Genomic DNA, 15,889 nt, shown 5'->3' on the forward strand with positions numbered 1-15,889 from the left:
CAACAGCATTTAATTAGCCAAATATATAACTAGTGCTTAACTAAACTAACGTATTTAGTATGTATGTATTTTGTATATGCTAATCATGTCATATATTATCACACGCCCACACACACAGACACACTCATATATATATTTATATACGCTAATAATACAACATTAATAAAAGTCTCATTTCGACAAATTTAAATAGCAGCGCTTAGCTATTAAATAGTCCATTTATTTAATAACTATTTGACTTTGGGACTTGTTCTTTTTCCTATGTGTGAGTGAGTGGGTGTGCGTGTTGGAGTGTGTATTTCCCTTGGGTGTGCATATGTGTACTTTGTTCTGTGCACAGATTTTCTGTGCTTTAAACGAATTTCGGCTCGTTGTATCTTTTATCGTGACCCAAATAACAATTTGAATAATAAAAGAGCGTCGAATATTTAATACACTATAATTAATGAATTTTTAATCAACTATTTTCAATTATAAATCAATAAGAATTATGAACAATAATTATAAAAATAATAAAATGAAACTTCAACTGAAATTGGACGCTGTGAACGAAACTCTGCCGACGTTTTGTAGGGTATGAAACTATATAACTGTGCATGCATATAACACATATATATGTGCGTATGTATATGTATATGTATATGCATATGCATGTGTATATATATGTATGTGCATATGTCCCGTTACAATATCAAAGGCAACCATGCAAGAATGATTTTCAATTGAAAATCGACGCAGCCAGCTGGCAACACAATTTTCACACACACACACAGCCGCACACAGACACACACATGCACAGCAACTGGCGCTTTGGGCGATCAGCTTAAATAGCGTTGACTGTCACACACTTAGTCACCAACGAGTCTATTGGCCAGGCCCAAAGCCAAGTTGGCCACATAATTAGCGACAGATTCGTCACTTGCAACTGCAACAATATTTCCCCAGCTGCAATGCTGCAGCAACACATTTCCAATTAGCAAAGTGTGTGCATGTGTGAGTCTGTCTGGGCGTGCGTGTGTGTGTGTGCGTGCTTTGATTGTTGCTGTGCCTTGGTGCCTTTTGCTCGACAATATTTTATGGTTTATTGCAGCACAAACTGGCGATTGGCTAATTTGGCCAATTTGACTGAGATTGGATTGGGATTATATATTGATATAGTGCCTTAATTAAACACACACACACACAGACACACGCAGACACAGACAGACATAATTTATTGATTCGAAATTAACACACTGCAAAATGTTTTCTCGTGTCCCTTCTCTTGCCTAAAAACTTGAAATGATTTCTGAAAAAAAAAACTATAAATAAAATGCGAACACGAACAACAACAACAACAACAACTGACAACAACATCCGACAACCACAACAAAGTGCAACGCTATGGCACGCCCTACGCGCCCGTCAGCAACATGTCCAGCTCGGCGTACATCAGCAGCGGCTTTGGCATTAACTACTACACAGCCAGCGCGCTGCAGCAGCAGCAGCAGCAGCAGCAACAGCAATCTGTGGCAGCAACAACATCATTCCAACAGCAACAGGCATCGCCAGCACATCAGCAGCAACAACAACAGCAGCAGCAGCAGCAGCCAATCTCTTGCAGCTATTTGCAAAATGATCCTGGAGTGCGGCGTCGTTTGTTTGCCGGCTTTCGACCTTTATCGGGCTTTGGACGCATGCGACAGCAGCGCTCGTCGCAGCAGCAACATCGCTCCATATCATTGCCAGAAAGTAATTACGTCACATACAGTCAACAGCAACAGCAACAACATAGACAACAACAACAACAACAACACCAACACTACCATCACTTTTACCATCACTATCCACACGGCAATTACCTTGATACAACATGCCCAACACCAGAAACACCTTTCCACTGCTTGCGTACGCAACGTGCAACACATTCCGTCAGCGATTTGTGCGGCAACTATTCGTTTGAGAGTGCTGCTAACTGTATTGCGACAGCGACAGCAACAGCAACTGTAACAACAACAACAACAACAACAACAGCAACAACAACAACCTCAACAACAATTATCAGTTCATCAACCAGCACAACAACAACAACTACTACAACAACAACAACTCGAACAAGCAGCTGTTCTTATTGGAATAGTACTGCATTTAATTCCAATTGGATGTTTAATTCGTGTGCATTTAGCAAGTGTTTTATTGTTGTCTCTCTCTCTCTCTCTCTCTGTCTGTCATTCTGTTCCTATATGTGCCCACTCTCTCTCTCTCTCTGTCTCTCTGTATGTGTTGTATTGTTTAGAGTGCGTGCATTTGTGTGTGTGTGTGTGTGTGCGAGTGTATTAAGTGTTACACCTTAGTTAATTGCACCCAACCACCCCCAACCGAAATGCATTTCATTTACTTTAATTTCCAGTTAGAGACGCGTCGCAAAAAACCAAACTTCACTTTAACAAAGGGCCCCAGCACGCCAATTAGTCTTAACCCAGTTTACACTTCAGGCAAACGGCTCATTTCCGGCAGCAGCGGCAACAACAGCAACAACTGCAATTACAAGCACATTGGCATAATTTGTATACATGGCCGAGTTGCCTTCTGCAGAAAAGGAAAAAAAAAGTACTCGACGCTGGCAAAAGCAGCTAAAGAAACAACTTGCAGCGTCTGTGCCGTGTAAATTGCGTCCCATTGTCAGCTTTTGTGTACTACGCTGCAACAAGAAGAAGGCTTAAAGAATAGCAATAAAAATGCAGCAGCCGAGCATGCGCGACTAGCGAATGCCCTGTAAAAAGTGAGAACTAGAAGAGTTTAGTTCGAACTGATCTATAGTAACTAGAGCAGCAGTAAAAATTTAAAACATTGAGCATGCTCGACTAGCAGTTGCCCTATAAATAAGGCATGTGCTACTTAGAATAGCTGTTGAACATGCTTGACTATATGCATACTATAAGCTACTTAGAATAGCGATAACATGTCAGCGGTTGAGCATGCTCGACTAGTAGATACCCTGTGGTAAAGTTAGAGCTACAAAATTTGAGTTAAAACTAATTAAATTTTTCTATACTAAGCAGACTCTCATTAAAAATGCAGCAGCTGAGCATGCACAACTAGCATTTACCCTGCAAAAGAGATCTTCACAGTGATTCGCATATCAGATGATGCAGTTGAACATGCTCAACTCGCAGCAGCACTATACAAAATGAGAATTTAATCTTAGATTAGAACTGATTTGTAGCCTCTATAACTAGTTTCTTTATTATAATTTCGCAAGCTTAGATTATAGCTGGATAAACTCAGCAGACATCTAATAAATCGACATCGATATTTATCGATATATAAATGGATATTTGAATATGCAAACTGAAGGTGCACAGTTGTAGCCATTGCTAATTTTGATGACTGCAGCCATAGGCTCTTTGAGCTCTTCACAATTACAGGGTATATCGCGCAAGCTGCGGCACTGCAAGTTGGCCGTCTGCTGGCTTTGCCATTTTGCAGTGCACGAAATTGAAGTTGCGCTCGGAGCTGGAAGTCGAGTTCATTTCTGCTTAATATCTGCCGCATTTTTAATGGCATTCCCTGATCTATGCGCAGCCTGGCACGAGTAAGAGGCGCAGAACTTTTCCACTTTTTTGTCTCCGAACTGCTTAGCTGCTGCTGCTGCTGCTGCTGCTGGTGGTGGTGTTCCTCGTCCACTTCAAGTTGGCTGCAACATAATTATGCTGAAATTTGTTGTGGCGCGCATTTGCCTTTATTTAGCCCCTTTGCTTTTTAGACTTGGAACTTGCGACTGGGATTTTCATTTTTCTTTCTCTTTCTCCTCTTTTTTTCTGTTCGCTTTCGCGTCCATTTGCATGTTTTCTTTGCGGGGCCCTAGTCCGAGTTAGTTTTTAGCTTGGGGCACATCCAGGCCAGAGCTAGGCACAAGTCGCAGGCTGGGCGCGCGCATTTACTTATTTTTCTAGGATTATTATTTTACTCTCCCTCTCACTCACTCTCTCTCTCGCTGTCTCCGGCGCTGGTCTATTACATTGTGCCCGGCGGACAGTGTCTGTTTTATGCATGAACGCTGGCGTCTTAATGTTTAATACTTTTGCTTTGTCTTCGTTTAACTTAATTAGTTTTAATACGCTTTCGCATGCCACAGTCGAAGCCCACTAAGCAGCTCTAACAATCGTCGCTCTGCATAATAAAATAAATCCAAATATAATGATTATATATACACCAATATATATATATATAAATATGTATAGCTGTGACGAAACCCGATATTGTGCGTCCCTTCGGCGAGCCGCTGATGCTAACCAGAACCACGCTCAAGAGCTCTGAGCCCAGTCTCAATGACGAGTCCAAGACCATGCGACGCGTGCGTTTGAATTGAAATTCAAATAGAAATTCATTCAAGCAACAACAACTACAACAACAACAACAACAACAACAACAAGCTGACATCTGAATATATTTTATTTTTTTTTGCTCTCTCTCTCTTTATTTAATTTAATTATTTTTTAAGTCTTGCCTTAGCACTCAGTCTTGATCTACTTTTTCTTTGTGTCCGTAGCCTTAGTCTGAAAGCCTTAGCCTTAGTTTTATGTAATGTAATTGAAGCACAGTAATTATTATAAAGTACTCAAACTAATACACACTAAACTAAGCATACTCTCTCTAGATTAGCTCGAGTAGCATGAGTGTGCGTCAGCTTTTTATTAATGTATTTTAAAGTATTTTTTTAGTATTTTATCAAAGCACCGCCACACACTGTATGCTTAAATCTGATTGTTGTAAATATGAAAAATAAAACGTGAAAAAGAAAATATGAATAAAAGAAAAACTAAACTGTATATGAAGAGTCAAGAGTCGACAAACACTTACACTGAACTACACGAAAATTGTTGGCAGCTGGCACGGGGCGCCTATGAACACGCAGACACACACAGACACACCTGTTATACACACCTGAAACACTTGCTGTCTATCTCGCTCTCTATCTCTCTCTCTCTATCTCTGTCTATTGAATGTTAAAAATATATATCTGTCTCTTATCAATGTCCAATTGTTTCGTTTCCATTTCAGTTTTTAGCAGCAATAAAATTGTAACGCATATAAAATTTATTCTTTGTCTTTAGTTCGTATCTTATTTTCCTTTGTACTTAACTATTGTTATTATTTGTTTTCCTAGAGCTGTAGACTGCATAGACTGCAAAAATATAGTATACGAAAAATCTGAAAAAAACCTAAATTAAATTGCAAATTTTTTTATACATTTTATCGCTTTTTCGTATGAAAACCAAAACAAAAAACTCATGTGTTGTCTCCAAAAAAAACACTTGATCCGAAAATCAAAAATCCAAAAAAAACCAACACCAACACACCACCAACAACAACAACAACTATCGACAACAGCACCGCACTCTCCGCGCCGCCAAAAGCTGAATTTGCGCATGAAATCGTTGAGCTTGGACTCACCTGAATCGTCGGAGCTGCATGGTCAGTTTAGACGCCGCCAGCAGCACTTGCCAGCAGCGGCAGCTGCATCCACATCCAGCGGCTACTATCACGGCGGCTCGGGAGGCCATCTGGAGCACAGTACTCCGCCGTCGAACAACAGCCGGCTGCACTGTAAGTAGCTAACCAACCATCCCGCTCCCGCTTCCGCTCACCGTCTAACCACACCACGACCACGACCACGACCACGACCACGAACGGAGTTTGCACCCTAATCTCCAATTCAATTACTACTCTAAACGATATCTCTTCAGCAAGCCAATAACTGCGTTCTATGACTCTTAAACTGCTCTACTCTAATTCTGATTCTTGACTCGAAAGACTTCTCTCTCGCTCTCTCTCTCTATATATATGTGCGAGATCTTCTACAATACACTCAGATGGAACAAAAGATTTTATGCAGAAGTTTGCTTAAATACAACAATTGCTTCTTCTTCATTTTTTTTCATTTTTGTTTCGTTTACTGAACACAGCTCAAGTTTGATGTAGTTTTCTTGGCCTTATGTAGCTTGAACTTGAATTAAATTTATACTTTTGTTTATTTTCTCGTAGCTTTAGCTAAAAAGTTGTAGAAATTACTGCGAAGTTCCATTCATCCAAATCAAAAACAGTCATACAATATCATCCCTCGAGTAGTTATTGAATATTTTCAACTTAAGGCTTAACTTGGCTCGAAGCACTCGGCCGCTACACATCGACACACACATACCTTTCCTGCTCTATGTATCTATGTATCTTTTGCTTCATTTAACTGTAACTATCTTACTGTATCTTGCAACTTTTCTATCATGCGTGCATTCAATTTACTGCCTAACCACAGTGAGAGTCGCACTCACTGTGTGTGTGCGTGTGTGTGTGTGTGTGTGTGTGTGTGTTGTGCATGTCCTCGCCTGCCAGTGCCGTTGGCCATTAACACTGCAATTTCGTTTTCTTGCAACCATCTAAATTACAGCGCCATCGAGCCCCTCGCATCCGGGCCGCAAGCTGCTGTATGCCACGCGCGGCATGCGCGGCGGCAGCGTCGACTTGCCCGATGAAATGGAGAAGTCGCAGTCCTCGGCCAGCACATCGCCTTGCCTATCACCAGTAAGACATGCCCAGGTATTCCCCCCACTCTTCTGTTTGCCTCCCCACTTTATGTTGCTCTCTCTTTCTCGCACTGCGTTGCCATTTGTATCAGTTTTTCAGTTTCTATGTGGCATGTTGTTTATTAGCAGCGCCTTCTAATGTCTTTCCAATTTCAAGAAATCGCATCGTTTGTTGCCCACCAATTTGTACGTTATACTCTACAACTTCAAGGCGCGGCATGCCGATGAGCTGGATCTGAAAGCGGGCTATAAGGTGAGTTATACATTGTGTTGGCAACTGAGAGAGCATAAAAGGGAACAGCGGAAAATTGTGAAATACTGTTATGGCTAGTTGGGGGCATATTTCCTCCTGCATAGAATTGCCTTGGTATGCGAAAGGGGTCCATAGATGTCTATTTATCTATGGAATATATTCTTAACCAAAGGGAAACTTTTTATCTAATTTATCTTTATACCTAGTGCTAAATATTCTTATAATCAGTTAGACTATAGTAATCTTTATAACTAGTTTTAGTATATACCCAGTCTAATACTCTTAGTGTTACTCTCAGTTAATGATTTTTCTTTATTTCAAAGTGCAGCTTGTGTAAAATAATCAAGAATTCAGAATCAATTCACTTTGGTTTGATAGGACCACCTTTTGCCTTGACTTGAGACTTGACTTGAGACGATTAAGAAGCGCATTGTAAACTGTCTGAATGTGACTTGCGGGTATTTTAGCCCACTCACGAACAATGGCTTTCTTAAGCGTCTCAAGTTTAGTGTGTTTGGCGCTTCAGAATGTCTTAGACAGAAGAATCTATTCGACTGGCATTTGCTAGCCATTGTAACTATCCTTATGTCTAAATAATAGATCTACTATACATATATATATTTATCTTGGTTGGACACTGCACAAATATCTTCTTATCTATATATATATATATATATATATATATATATATATATATATTTTTTTTTTTTTTTTTTTTTTTGTATATATAGATATATATATATATATATATTTATATAGATTTAACTATAATCATATTTATATCTATTATAACTAATACGACAATGTGATCTTTTTAATATTTCTAATCTCAAACTTTTATTAGCTTAGCAAGCTTTAATTACTGTATTTGGTTTTTTATGTCTAACTAATAATGATCAGCAAAAAACAGACATAAAGTGAACATTTTGAGTCCAAAATATAACAAACTGTTTTATGAATCTAAGGGCTATATCATTGGCATATTTTGCCTTAGCTAAGCTAGAATTAGCTGCAGCTTTTAGAAAGAAAACAAAGACGATTAATGCCTAGTCGATAGATCACATTCTAAATCACACAGTGAATACATTTTGTATGGGTTTCTAATCCAATGACAGGAGTGTATGAAGCATGGGTCGATACCAAAAATTAAAAATCGTTCCATTCAAAATGAAACTGATTTAGGTTCTTTAAATATTTATCTAACAGCAAGGCTCGAAGTTCTAGACAGCTTACACTCAACTACCATCTCCCATCTTATACTATAAACTAGAAGAACTAGAGAACTAGAGCTTAAGCGCTATCAGCTCTGTATCAAAAAGCCAACTGAAGTGCACCGCTCTCAGCCTCTACGCCCCAGCATAGTCCAGACTCTTTACTCATATTTGCTCTGCATACGCTACAGTCTCTGGCAGTCTCTGCTAGACTCAGTCTGCCATATGCTTTGCATACTCTGTAGGCGCAGTGCAGCCTCTGGTCGCAGCGTGTTAGTATTCAGTGTGCGTATACTTTTTGCAGGCAGTGTATAAATAAGCAAAAACGCTTTGTTTAATCCGCTAAACTGCGAATTTATCTCGCGCAAACACATAAAGCAAGGACAATGGCAGTCCAGGAAATTGCTTGGTCTAAGCAAACGCACATAAATAAACCCATATAGAGACATATGTATTTGTGTATATATACAACAATATATTCAATATGTGCAAAAACGAATCCGAGAGCAAAACAAAGAGCAGCAGCAGCAGCAGAAACTGGTTCATTTATAATGTACACAGCGCATTTTTATTATGTACACAGTGGAAAATAATAGAAAAAGTATAAAAAAAATAGCAATATTAGTAGTTGCAGGGGGCTGAGAGGGGCGCGGGGGGAGTGTAGCTTCTGCACACATACACTGATTGGCAGTGCGATTGCGCATACGCCCCCATGGCCGCTGGCAAATTGTGCAAGATATTTACATATGCATTAGCCAAGCCAAGCCAAGCCAAGCCAAGCCAAGCCAAGCCAAGCCGAGCAGCAGGAGCAGCAATGACGGCAGCTTTTGTTTTTATTTTTCCACTACTTTTTTTCTGGTTGCCATTGTGTCCTCGCAAGGACAAGTAGCTGCGGCGCGGCTGCAGTTAATGGCTGTTGCTTAACAGAACGCTTTGTCCGCAGGTGACAGTCATCGATACCGCCGATCCGGATTGGTGGAAGGGCAAAGTGCTGGGACGCGTCGGCTTCTTTCCATCCAAGTACTGCGTGCGTCTCAATGCCAACGAGAAGCCATTACAGGTGACACACAATCTGCAGGTGTCCGACGGTGAGCGGGGCGAGAACATGACCCTGTTACGCGACCAAATAGTTATACAGGTAAGTTCCACTATAAAGAACCGTAGAGTAGCACATAAAGTGAGAGTTAAGCAATGCTTAAGACTTTTGCCATAACTTCTCCCCCTCTCTCCATCTCTGTCTCTGTCTCTGCTCCCGTTTAGACTGGCGATGAGGTTAATGGCATGGTCATGGTGCGCTCGGCGGACAATCGGCAGGGCTATTGTCCCATCAAGTATCTGCAGGAGGTGTGACAGCCAGAAGAGGAAGAGCCGCCTGCAAAATCATCAATGCAAACGTCGCGTGCCCCAGGCGCAGGCGACAAGACCAAGCGTAGAATTAGAATCGTAGTTACCGATAATAACAATTTAGCTAGTAGCAGCTCTATACCCATTACCCATGCACAATCACAAACGCAATCACAGACGCAAACATCGCCCAGCCGCGAGACGAAGCGTCTGAACATTGAGTACAGCGATGCAGATGGTGGCCTCATCTGGGACAAGGACAAGGATGTGCTCATACTCTCTGGCCGCAACAAGAACGACAAGAACTGGGAGAACTGGGAGCGCATACGCGAACAGAAGCTGGAGAAGATGAAGAACATTTGCTTCGAGAGCTATCGACAGTCGAAGCGGGACAAACTCTTGCTGGCCAAGCCCAAGCCCAAGCAGCTGGACTCCACTTGGTATACGGACAACATTTACTCCAATCGCTCCGATGATCTCGACGAAGACTACGTGCCCGACTGCCTCAAATATGGCAGCTATAGCAACCGCATCCTGCGCGACATACGCGAACAGGACGAGAAGTATGCAGACGATGCGCTGCCCATGCGTGAGCGCCGTGGCGAGGGCGAAGGCTCGCCCGGCTACGGACTGCAACGCTCGAAAAGCTGCAAGGAATTTCAGTATCCGAAATCGCAGAGCTGCTGCTTCGAGGGCAATGTGTTTGAGGCGGGCGGCCCAGGTGCAACAGCCACGACGTCCATACTGAAGAATCGCGCAGGCGTGCCCAAATCGTACTCGTTTAGCGCCTCGACAAAGACCATGCCCTTCGATATCATTGACTACGAGCTGCCGCCTGCCTCGAACACGCGGCGAGAGAAGCGCGAGGCGTACAGACGCAGCATGAACATGTTGTACAGCAATAGCCTGGACGAGCGGGCGCTGGCGCATAGCTGCTGTGCGCGGGAGCAGTGCACCAGTGCCAAGTGCTTGCTGGATGATATCTATGCTGGGTCCAGGCGGCGGTTGGATGCTTATGGCGCCGGCGCCGGTGCCAGCGCTGGCAGCAACAGGAATCTGAATTTGAATTTGAATCGAAATCTGCGCTCGCCCGCCGATTGGCTGTTTGAGGAGCGCGCAGAGGCAGCAGATCATCTGCATCATCAACGGCTGGGTCGGGGTCAGCGCTTGCCAATGGCCCCACCACCACCGGCTCCAGCCACCACCACAGTGATCTGCTGCTGTGCGACAGAGGACTATTGCTGCCATCGCCAGCCTCAGCACCGGGCGACAAGGCGGCCGCACTGTCCGGGCCATCATCCGGCCGCCGAAGAGGAGGAGCATATGCATTGCCGCTACGACACCGACCTGGAGCAGTTTATACGCGCCGAGCGTGAACGTCTGCTGCTCCAAGACAAGTTCCTCGACGAGGACGAGCGCTATTTGGCGCAGAGCCACATGGCTAGTCCGGGCCGACGCTACGCTCTTTATCCACGGCCCACGCGCAGTAAATCGTTGCTGGAGGTGCAGCCGCCCAGCCTGTTCGACGAGGACAGCTGCTCGGACACGACAGAGATTGATCTGGAGGACTTCAATATCGACTTGGAAAAGTATTGGGAACAGCTGGACAAGCCGCCCAGCCCCATAAACATGGACATGCGACGCAACATGCACAGCAATTTGAAGGTGAAGAACGTGAACGTGCGCTGCTATAACAACGGGCAGCCCATTGACATGCACGATCGGGAGCACGAGCGGCTGATGATCAAGAAGTCGCTGCTGGAGGGCATGCCGTCGCCGCCGCAGCTAGATTCCAGTGGCTCCTCCAACAATGCGACGGGCTTTACTTTTTTTGAGAATCCCGCTGGTTCGCTGCACCACCATCACCAGCAGCAACGACATCATGGCGTTGCAGCGCCACCAGCACCAGCTTATGGCTACGGGGGCCATAAGGTCTATCCGACTGCGGACACGCTGCCCACGTATCAGTATAACAACTTCTATCCGGAGCACACGACGCTGGGCAGCGTGCTCACCCAGCAGCCGACGGCGGGCATACACCATGCCTCGGCTGGCGGGCACTCGGCGCTGAGTTTGATCAACAACATCTTCTCCATATACAAGCCGAATAAATATTCGCCCGAGAATTGTCAGCTGAACTATGAGAGCAAGCCGGAGCCGTGCAAGAAAATGAATGTGCCCAGCACCCGACGACCCTTGGGCGCCGCCTCCAGCAATATTCAGCATGGCCACGAGTATTTGCACTCGTCGATGAAACGCCCGCTGCTGGTCAGCGCCGACCAGCCGCACTTCAAGATCATCCCAGAGAAGACGGGCCTCAAGATCTCGCCGTTGCTGGCCTACGACGAATACGGTGGCGGCGGAGATAAGTCACATCAGAGACTGACCAGCACGGCACGACCTTTGATGCTTCCGCACTGATGGTGCTGGACCTTTCCGTGGTATGGTAATGGTAATTATTGTTAGTTATGCTCATAGCGACTGCCGAGTATCTCCAAAAAGGATAACAACAAAAACTAAAAAGGAAACAAACAAAAAACCAACAAATGGAACTAACCAAAAGACTCGCTCGACAAGCAGCAAAAACCGAAGGAAACAAAACAAAAACTTAAAACTGAAAACCAACAAAAATCCAAACGCACAAATTGGCCCCCAGTTAGAGTCCAGTGTACGTTCTTTTTTTTGGCGACTTGGGCTCGGGCTCTCAACTATTGTGGTAGTGGAACCTCGTCTTCGCCCCGCCTTCCCCATTTTACAGCCAGGTCGTTAATGTTGAGGACTTTGTGGGATAGAGCATTGAAGCATCATCACATCGTTTGTCTGACACTCAATTTTCACAAGCGATAAAAACTACCAACAGCCAACAACCAACAACCAACAACAACAAGAAACACCATCACCAACAACAACAACTGCGCCATACCATTGGAAAATAAAAAAAACTGAAGAAAGAGAGCATCAGGAAGTGAAACGTCTTCGACACGTAGCGGACATTGTAAGTTTTAGTAAGTAACGAGTAACAAGTAACGAGTAGGGAGTAGGGAGTAAGAAGTAGCGAGTAAGAAGTAAGAAGTAACGAGTAAAAACTAACTAGTCACGAGTAGCAAGTGCTGAAAAAGAAGTAACGAGTCACGAGTAGCAAGTAACGAGTTAGATGTAACGAGTAAGAAGTGAGGAAGAATTGTGTAACTTTTAACGAGTGACGCGTAACAAGTGAGAAGTAACGAGTAGCACCTGACGAGTTACAGGTTCCAAGTAACGAGTTAGAAGTAGCGAGTAACGAGTAACGACTATCAAATAATACGTTAGTAACCAATAACAAGTAACGAGTAGTCAGGCTTGAGTAAAAAGTTATGAGCTACGAATTTAAAGTAAAAAGCAACTAGACAAATGTAACGAGTAACTTCCAACGAGTAGCTAGTTCAAAGCAACGAGTAAAAAGCAACAACTTCTAGCGAGTACTCGTTACTTACATTAGAGGTGTCGACTTGCCCACAACAGCTAACGAGTAACAAGTGACGATTATGAAGTGACTAGTAACGAGTAACAACTTATGGCTAACAAGTAACAAGTAACGATTAATAAGTAACTAGTTAGCAGTATCGAGTAACAAGTAACGAGTAGTTTTTTTTCGGTTTTTTAAATGAAACCAGTTTATGAAAGAGCTGACACAGCAGCTTAGCTTTGACTTTGACACACGCAGAAACATACACAATACACCTACACACACACTCACACTCACACACACACTCACATAGGCACATAGTGACACGAACAATTGTGCTTTTAAATCGCTTGAGAAATCGCCGCATATAGTTAATATAGAATAAGCATGCATGCTATATGTATGTTAACACTAATTTTTCGAGCAACTTTTAAGCAATCAGCAGCGTATACTATATATATATATATATTGTATATGTGCGATATATATATATAAAGAGAGAATACTTCTAGGTTAGCTTAAGTCATTCATATCCGTGTTTCACATTGTATTTAGTGTTGAAAGCGACAGCATCTTGTATACCCTCTAATACAACCTTGTAGCAGCTAAGCAGATTTTATTACTACAAACTATTTGAAGTGGAAGACGACGAAGAAGAAGAGGAGGAAAAACCAAAATGATTTGAGACAAAATGTTTTTATTGCCACAAAATTTTTCTATTTTTTATACCAAACAACTTTGAATGCAAAAACTAAACATAAACAAAGTTAAGCTAAATAAAAGAAAAAATTAAGTAAAACCTACTTAGAAGCGGAAAGAGAGAGAAAGAGAGGGGAAGAGTGAGTGAAGGAGCAGGAGAGTGGAGAAGCTATTCGATTAGTGGAATATTTATAAGGCTTGACTCTATAAGTTGCGGCTTCTAGGCATTGACAGAACTTTAGTCTTTAACACAGACACACACACGCACACATGCATACAGCTGTGTATGTCTGTGTGCGTGCGCTTTTATAACAACCACTAAAGATCGTATAATGTATATAAGATGATTACTAAACTTAGTATTTATAAGTAATATATATAATTGTACTTTTATGATGTATGCGTATCCACTGGCCTTATTTATATTGACAACGTAACAAAAACCGAAAAAACAAGCTGAATTCTCTAATACACACACACACTGACACACCCACACACCGACACACACACACACTTATGCACTTAATATATGAATTTATTTGCGTAAAACTTTTGAGCGCACTGAAGAATTAATTACATTGATTCCAAATATATATATATTTCTAAGGCTTTGATTTACTTTCTTTTGTTAATTAATTTGGCGTCCAATTTTACACTGAACATAAATAAGTATTAAATAAATATATATATATATATATATATATATATATATATATATATATGTATGTATGTGTAGGAAAGAGTTAAGTAAAATTGTACACGAGCCTCAACTAAGCGAGCTGCGTATTTTGTAGTCTATAAGAAAAACTAAACGAAAGCAAAAGCAAAAACAGTTTTTTAGCACTCAGCAAATTTGTGCAGTAAAATTTTGAATTTGAATTTTTGATTTTTAATGACTTTTCAACTAAGACAAGCGCAGAAACTAGAGCAACATTTTATTAGGCATCGTTTTTTCTAACCACATTGTTGTTGAAGTACTTACACATATATTATTCTAAGTGTACCCCTATGGCCTATTTTAGTCACTAAGGAAATGAAAACACTACAACAATTTGCTGCACCAAACACATTGAGCACCCATTTATTATACGATCTATAGCAAATATTTAGATATATATATATATGTATCTATAGTGTATATGTTTAGTCAGATCTGATCAGTTTCTAGGCATTAAGACAAATGTAAAATGAATGAAGTCGATGAACATGAAAAACGCCCAAATCTTATGAGTATGTAATTTAAACACAAAATAGAAAATGCAAAAAGTAAAACACATAAACAAAATCGAGTTACGTGAAATGCTGAAATTGGCAATTAAGTAAAAGTAGAACTAAAATATATAACTAAAACGAACATTTAACTATAATAATTCTAGCAGCTCAGCTGGCAGAAGCAAATAAAGACAATTTGATGCTTCATTTTGTTTGTTTAGTGTAAAGTATTGTTAAAGTCAGAAAACCATTACAAATCGAGAATGTATGTTAATGCTAATCCATAAACAGTTTAGACTATTTGGTAAAGGAAAGGAACGTGCGCACGTACCCCCCGCCAACACCACGCAGCCCAGAAACAGCAAGGAGTATAGAACAATTTGTAGCAAATATACAAACTAAATATATGATGCACTTACATACATTTGCATATGTATGTATTGTGTGTGTAACACGTAAGGCAATCCGGCAAAGATATCAGTGCAACTAACATATATATCAACTGGAACAACAAAAACAAAAAAAAAATGAAAAATGAAAAAAACGAAACGAAAACTAAGCAAATCCATTTAGACATTCTAGACATTAGTAAATAGACTTAAATTCAAGCATATAAACAATATGGAATTCAAGCAACAACAAAACGAAACGCAACTTAAATCATTTTAGCACTACATGTAATTGATATGTAAAAATTATCCTCGCTATCCTTTGCCTGTTTCCCCAATCTGGCTCTTGTGGCCAATCCAAACACAGCTCTCACACCCTTTTAATTTACCCGAATAAATGGAAACAAAAATAAAAACAATGATGTTAAAATTCGATGTAAAATGTGAACTGAGTTTTATTTGATTTTTGGATAACAAATTTTGCAGTAAAAATTATTGCATACTTTTAGACTGCAAATTAAAGAATCTTGCCAATTTAAATCAATTTAAAATTGCATACTTCTGGGATGGTCAAATTATTTTTTGTGTAGCATACTTTCGTGAGTAGCGGTCCAAAAACAAGATTTTGTTGCATACCCGTGAGGGCAAACTGCAAAAATTAAATTACGCAGCTGCTTGCTGAGAATTTCTGTTCGCCTGGTAGTTCAGTCGATTTTACTCAGAATTTACTCACTCAACCACCCACCCAGCCAGCCACACACGATTAGAATTCG

The 15,889-nt window shown here is 41.4% G+C and overlaps 1 protein-coding gene across 1 annotated transcript in view; it reads left to right on the top strand.

Annotated features, from left to right (window-relative positions):
- LOC111597681 overlaps positions 1-14,128 on the top strand; it is a 74,869-nt gene extending 60,741 nt beyond the window's left edge. Inside the window, 5 exon segments of the mRNA XM_023312511.2 lie at positions 5,374-5,589; positions 6,428-6,561; positions 6,721-6,816; positions 8,971-9,165; positions 9,288-14,128. Of these exon segments, the coding sequence (XP_023168279.2) occupies positions 5,374-5,589; positions 6,428-6,561; positions 6,721-6,816; positions 8,971-9,165; positions 9,288-11,837 (3,191 nt within the window). The 3' untranslated portion in view covers positions 11,838-14,128.
- Positions 14,129-15,889: the final 1,761 nt, after the last annotated feature.

The sequence above is a fragment of the Drosophila hydei genome, unplaced genomic scaffold (genome assembly GCF_003285905.1).
Source record: "Drosophila hydei strain 15085-1641.00,03,60 unplaced genomic scaffold, DhydRS2 tig00008122-arrow-pilon, whole genome shotgun sequence".
In the NCBI taxonomy this organism is placed as follows: domain Eukaryota; kingdom Metazoa; phylum Arthropoda; class Insecta; order Diptera; family Drosophilidae; genus Drosophila; species Drosophila hydei.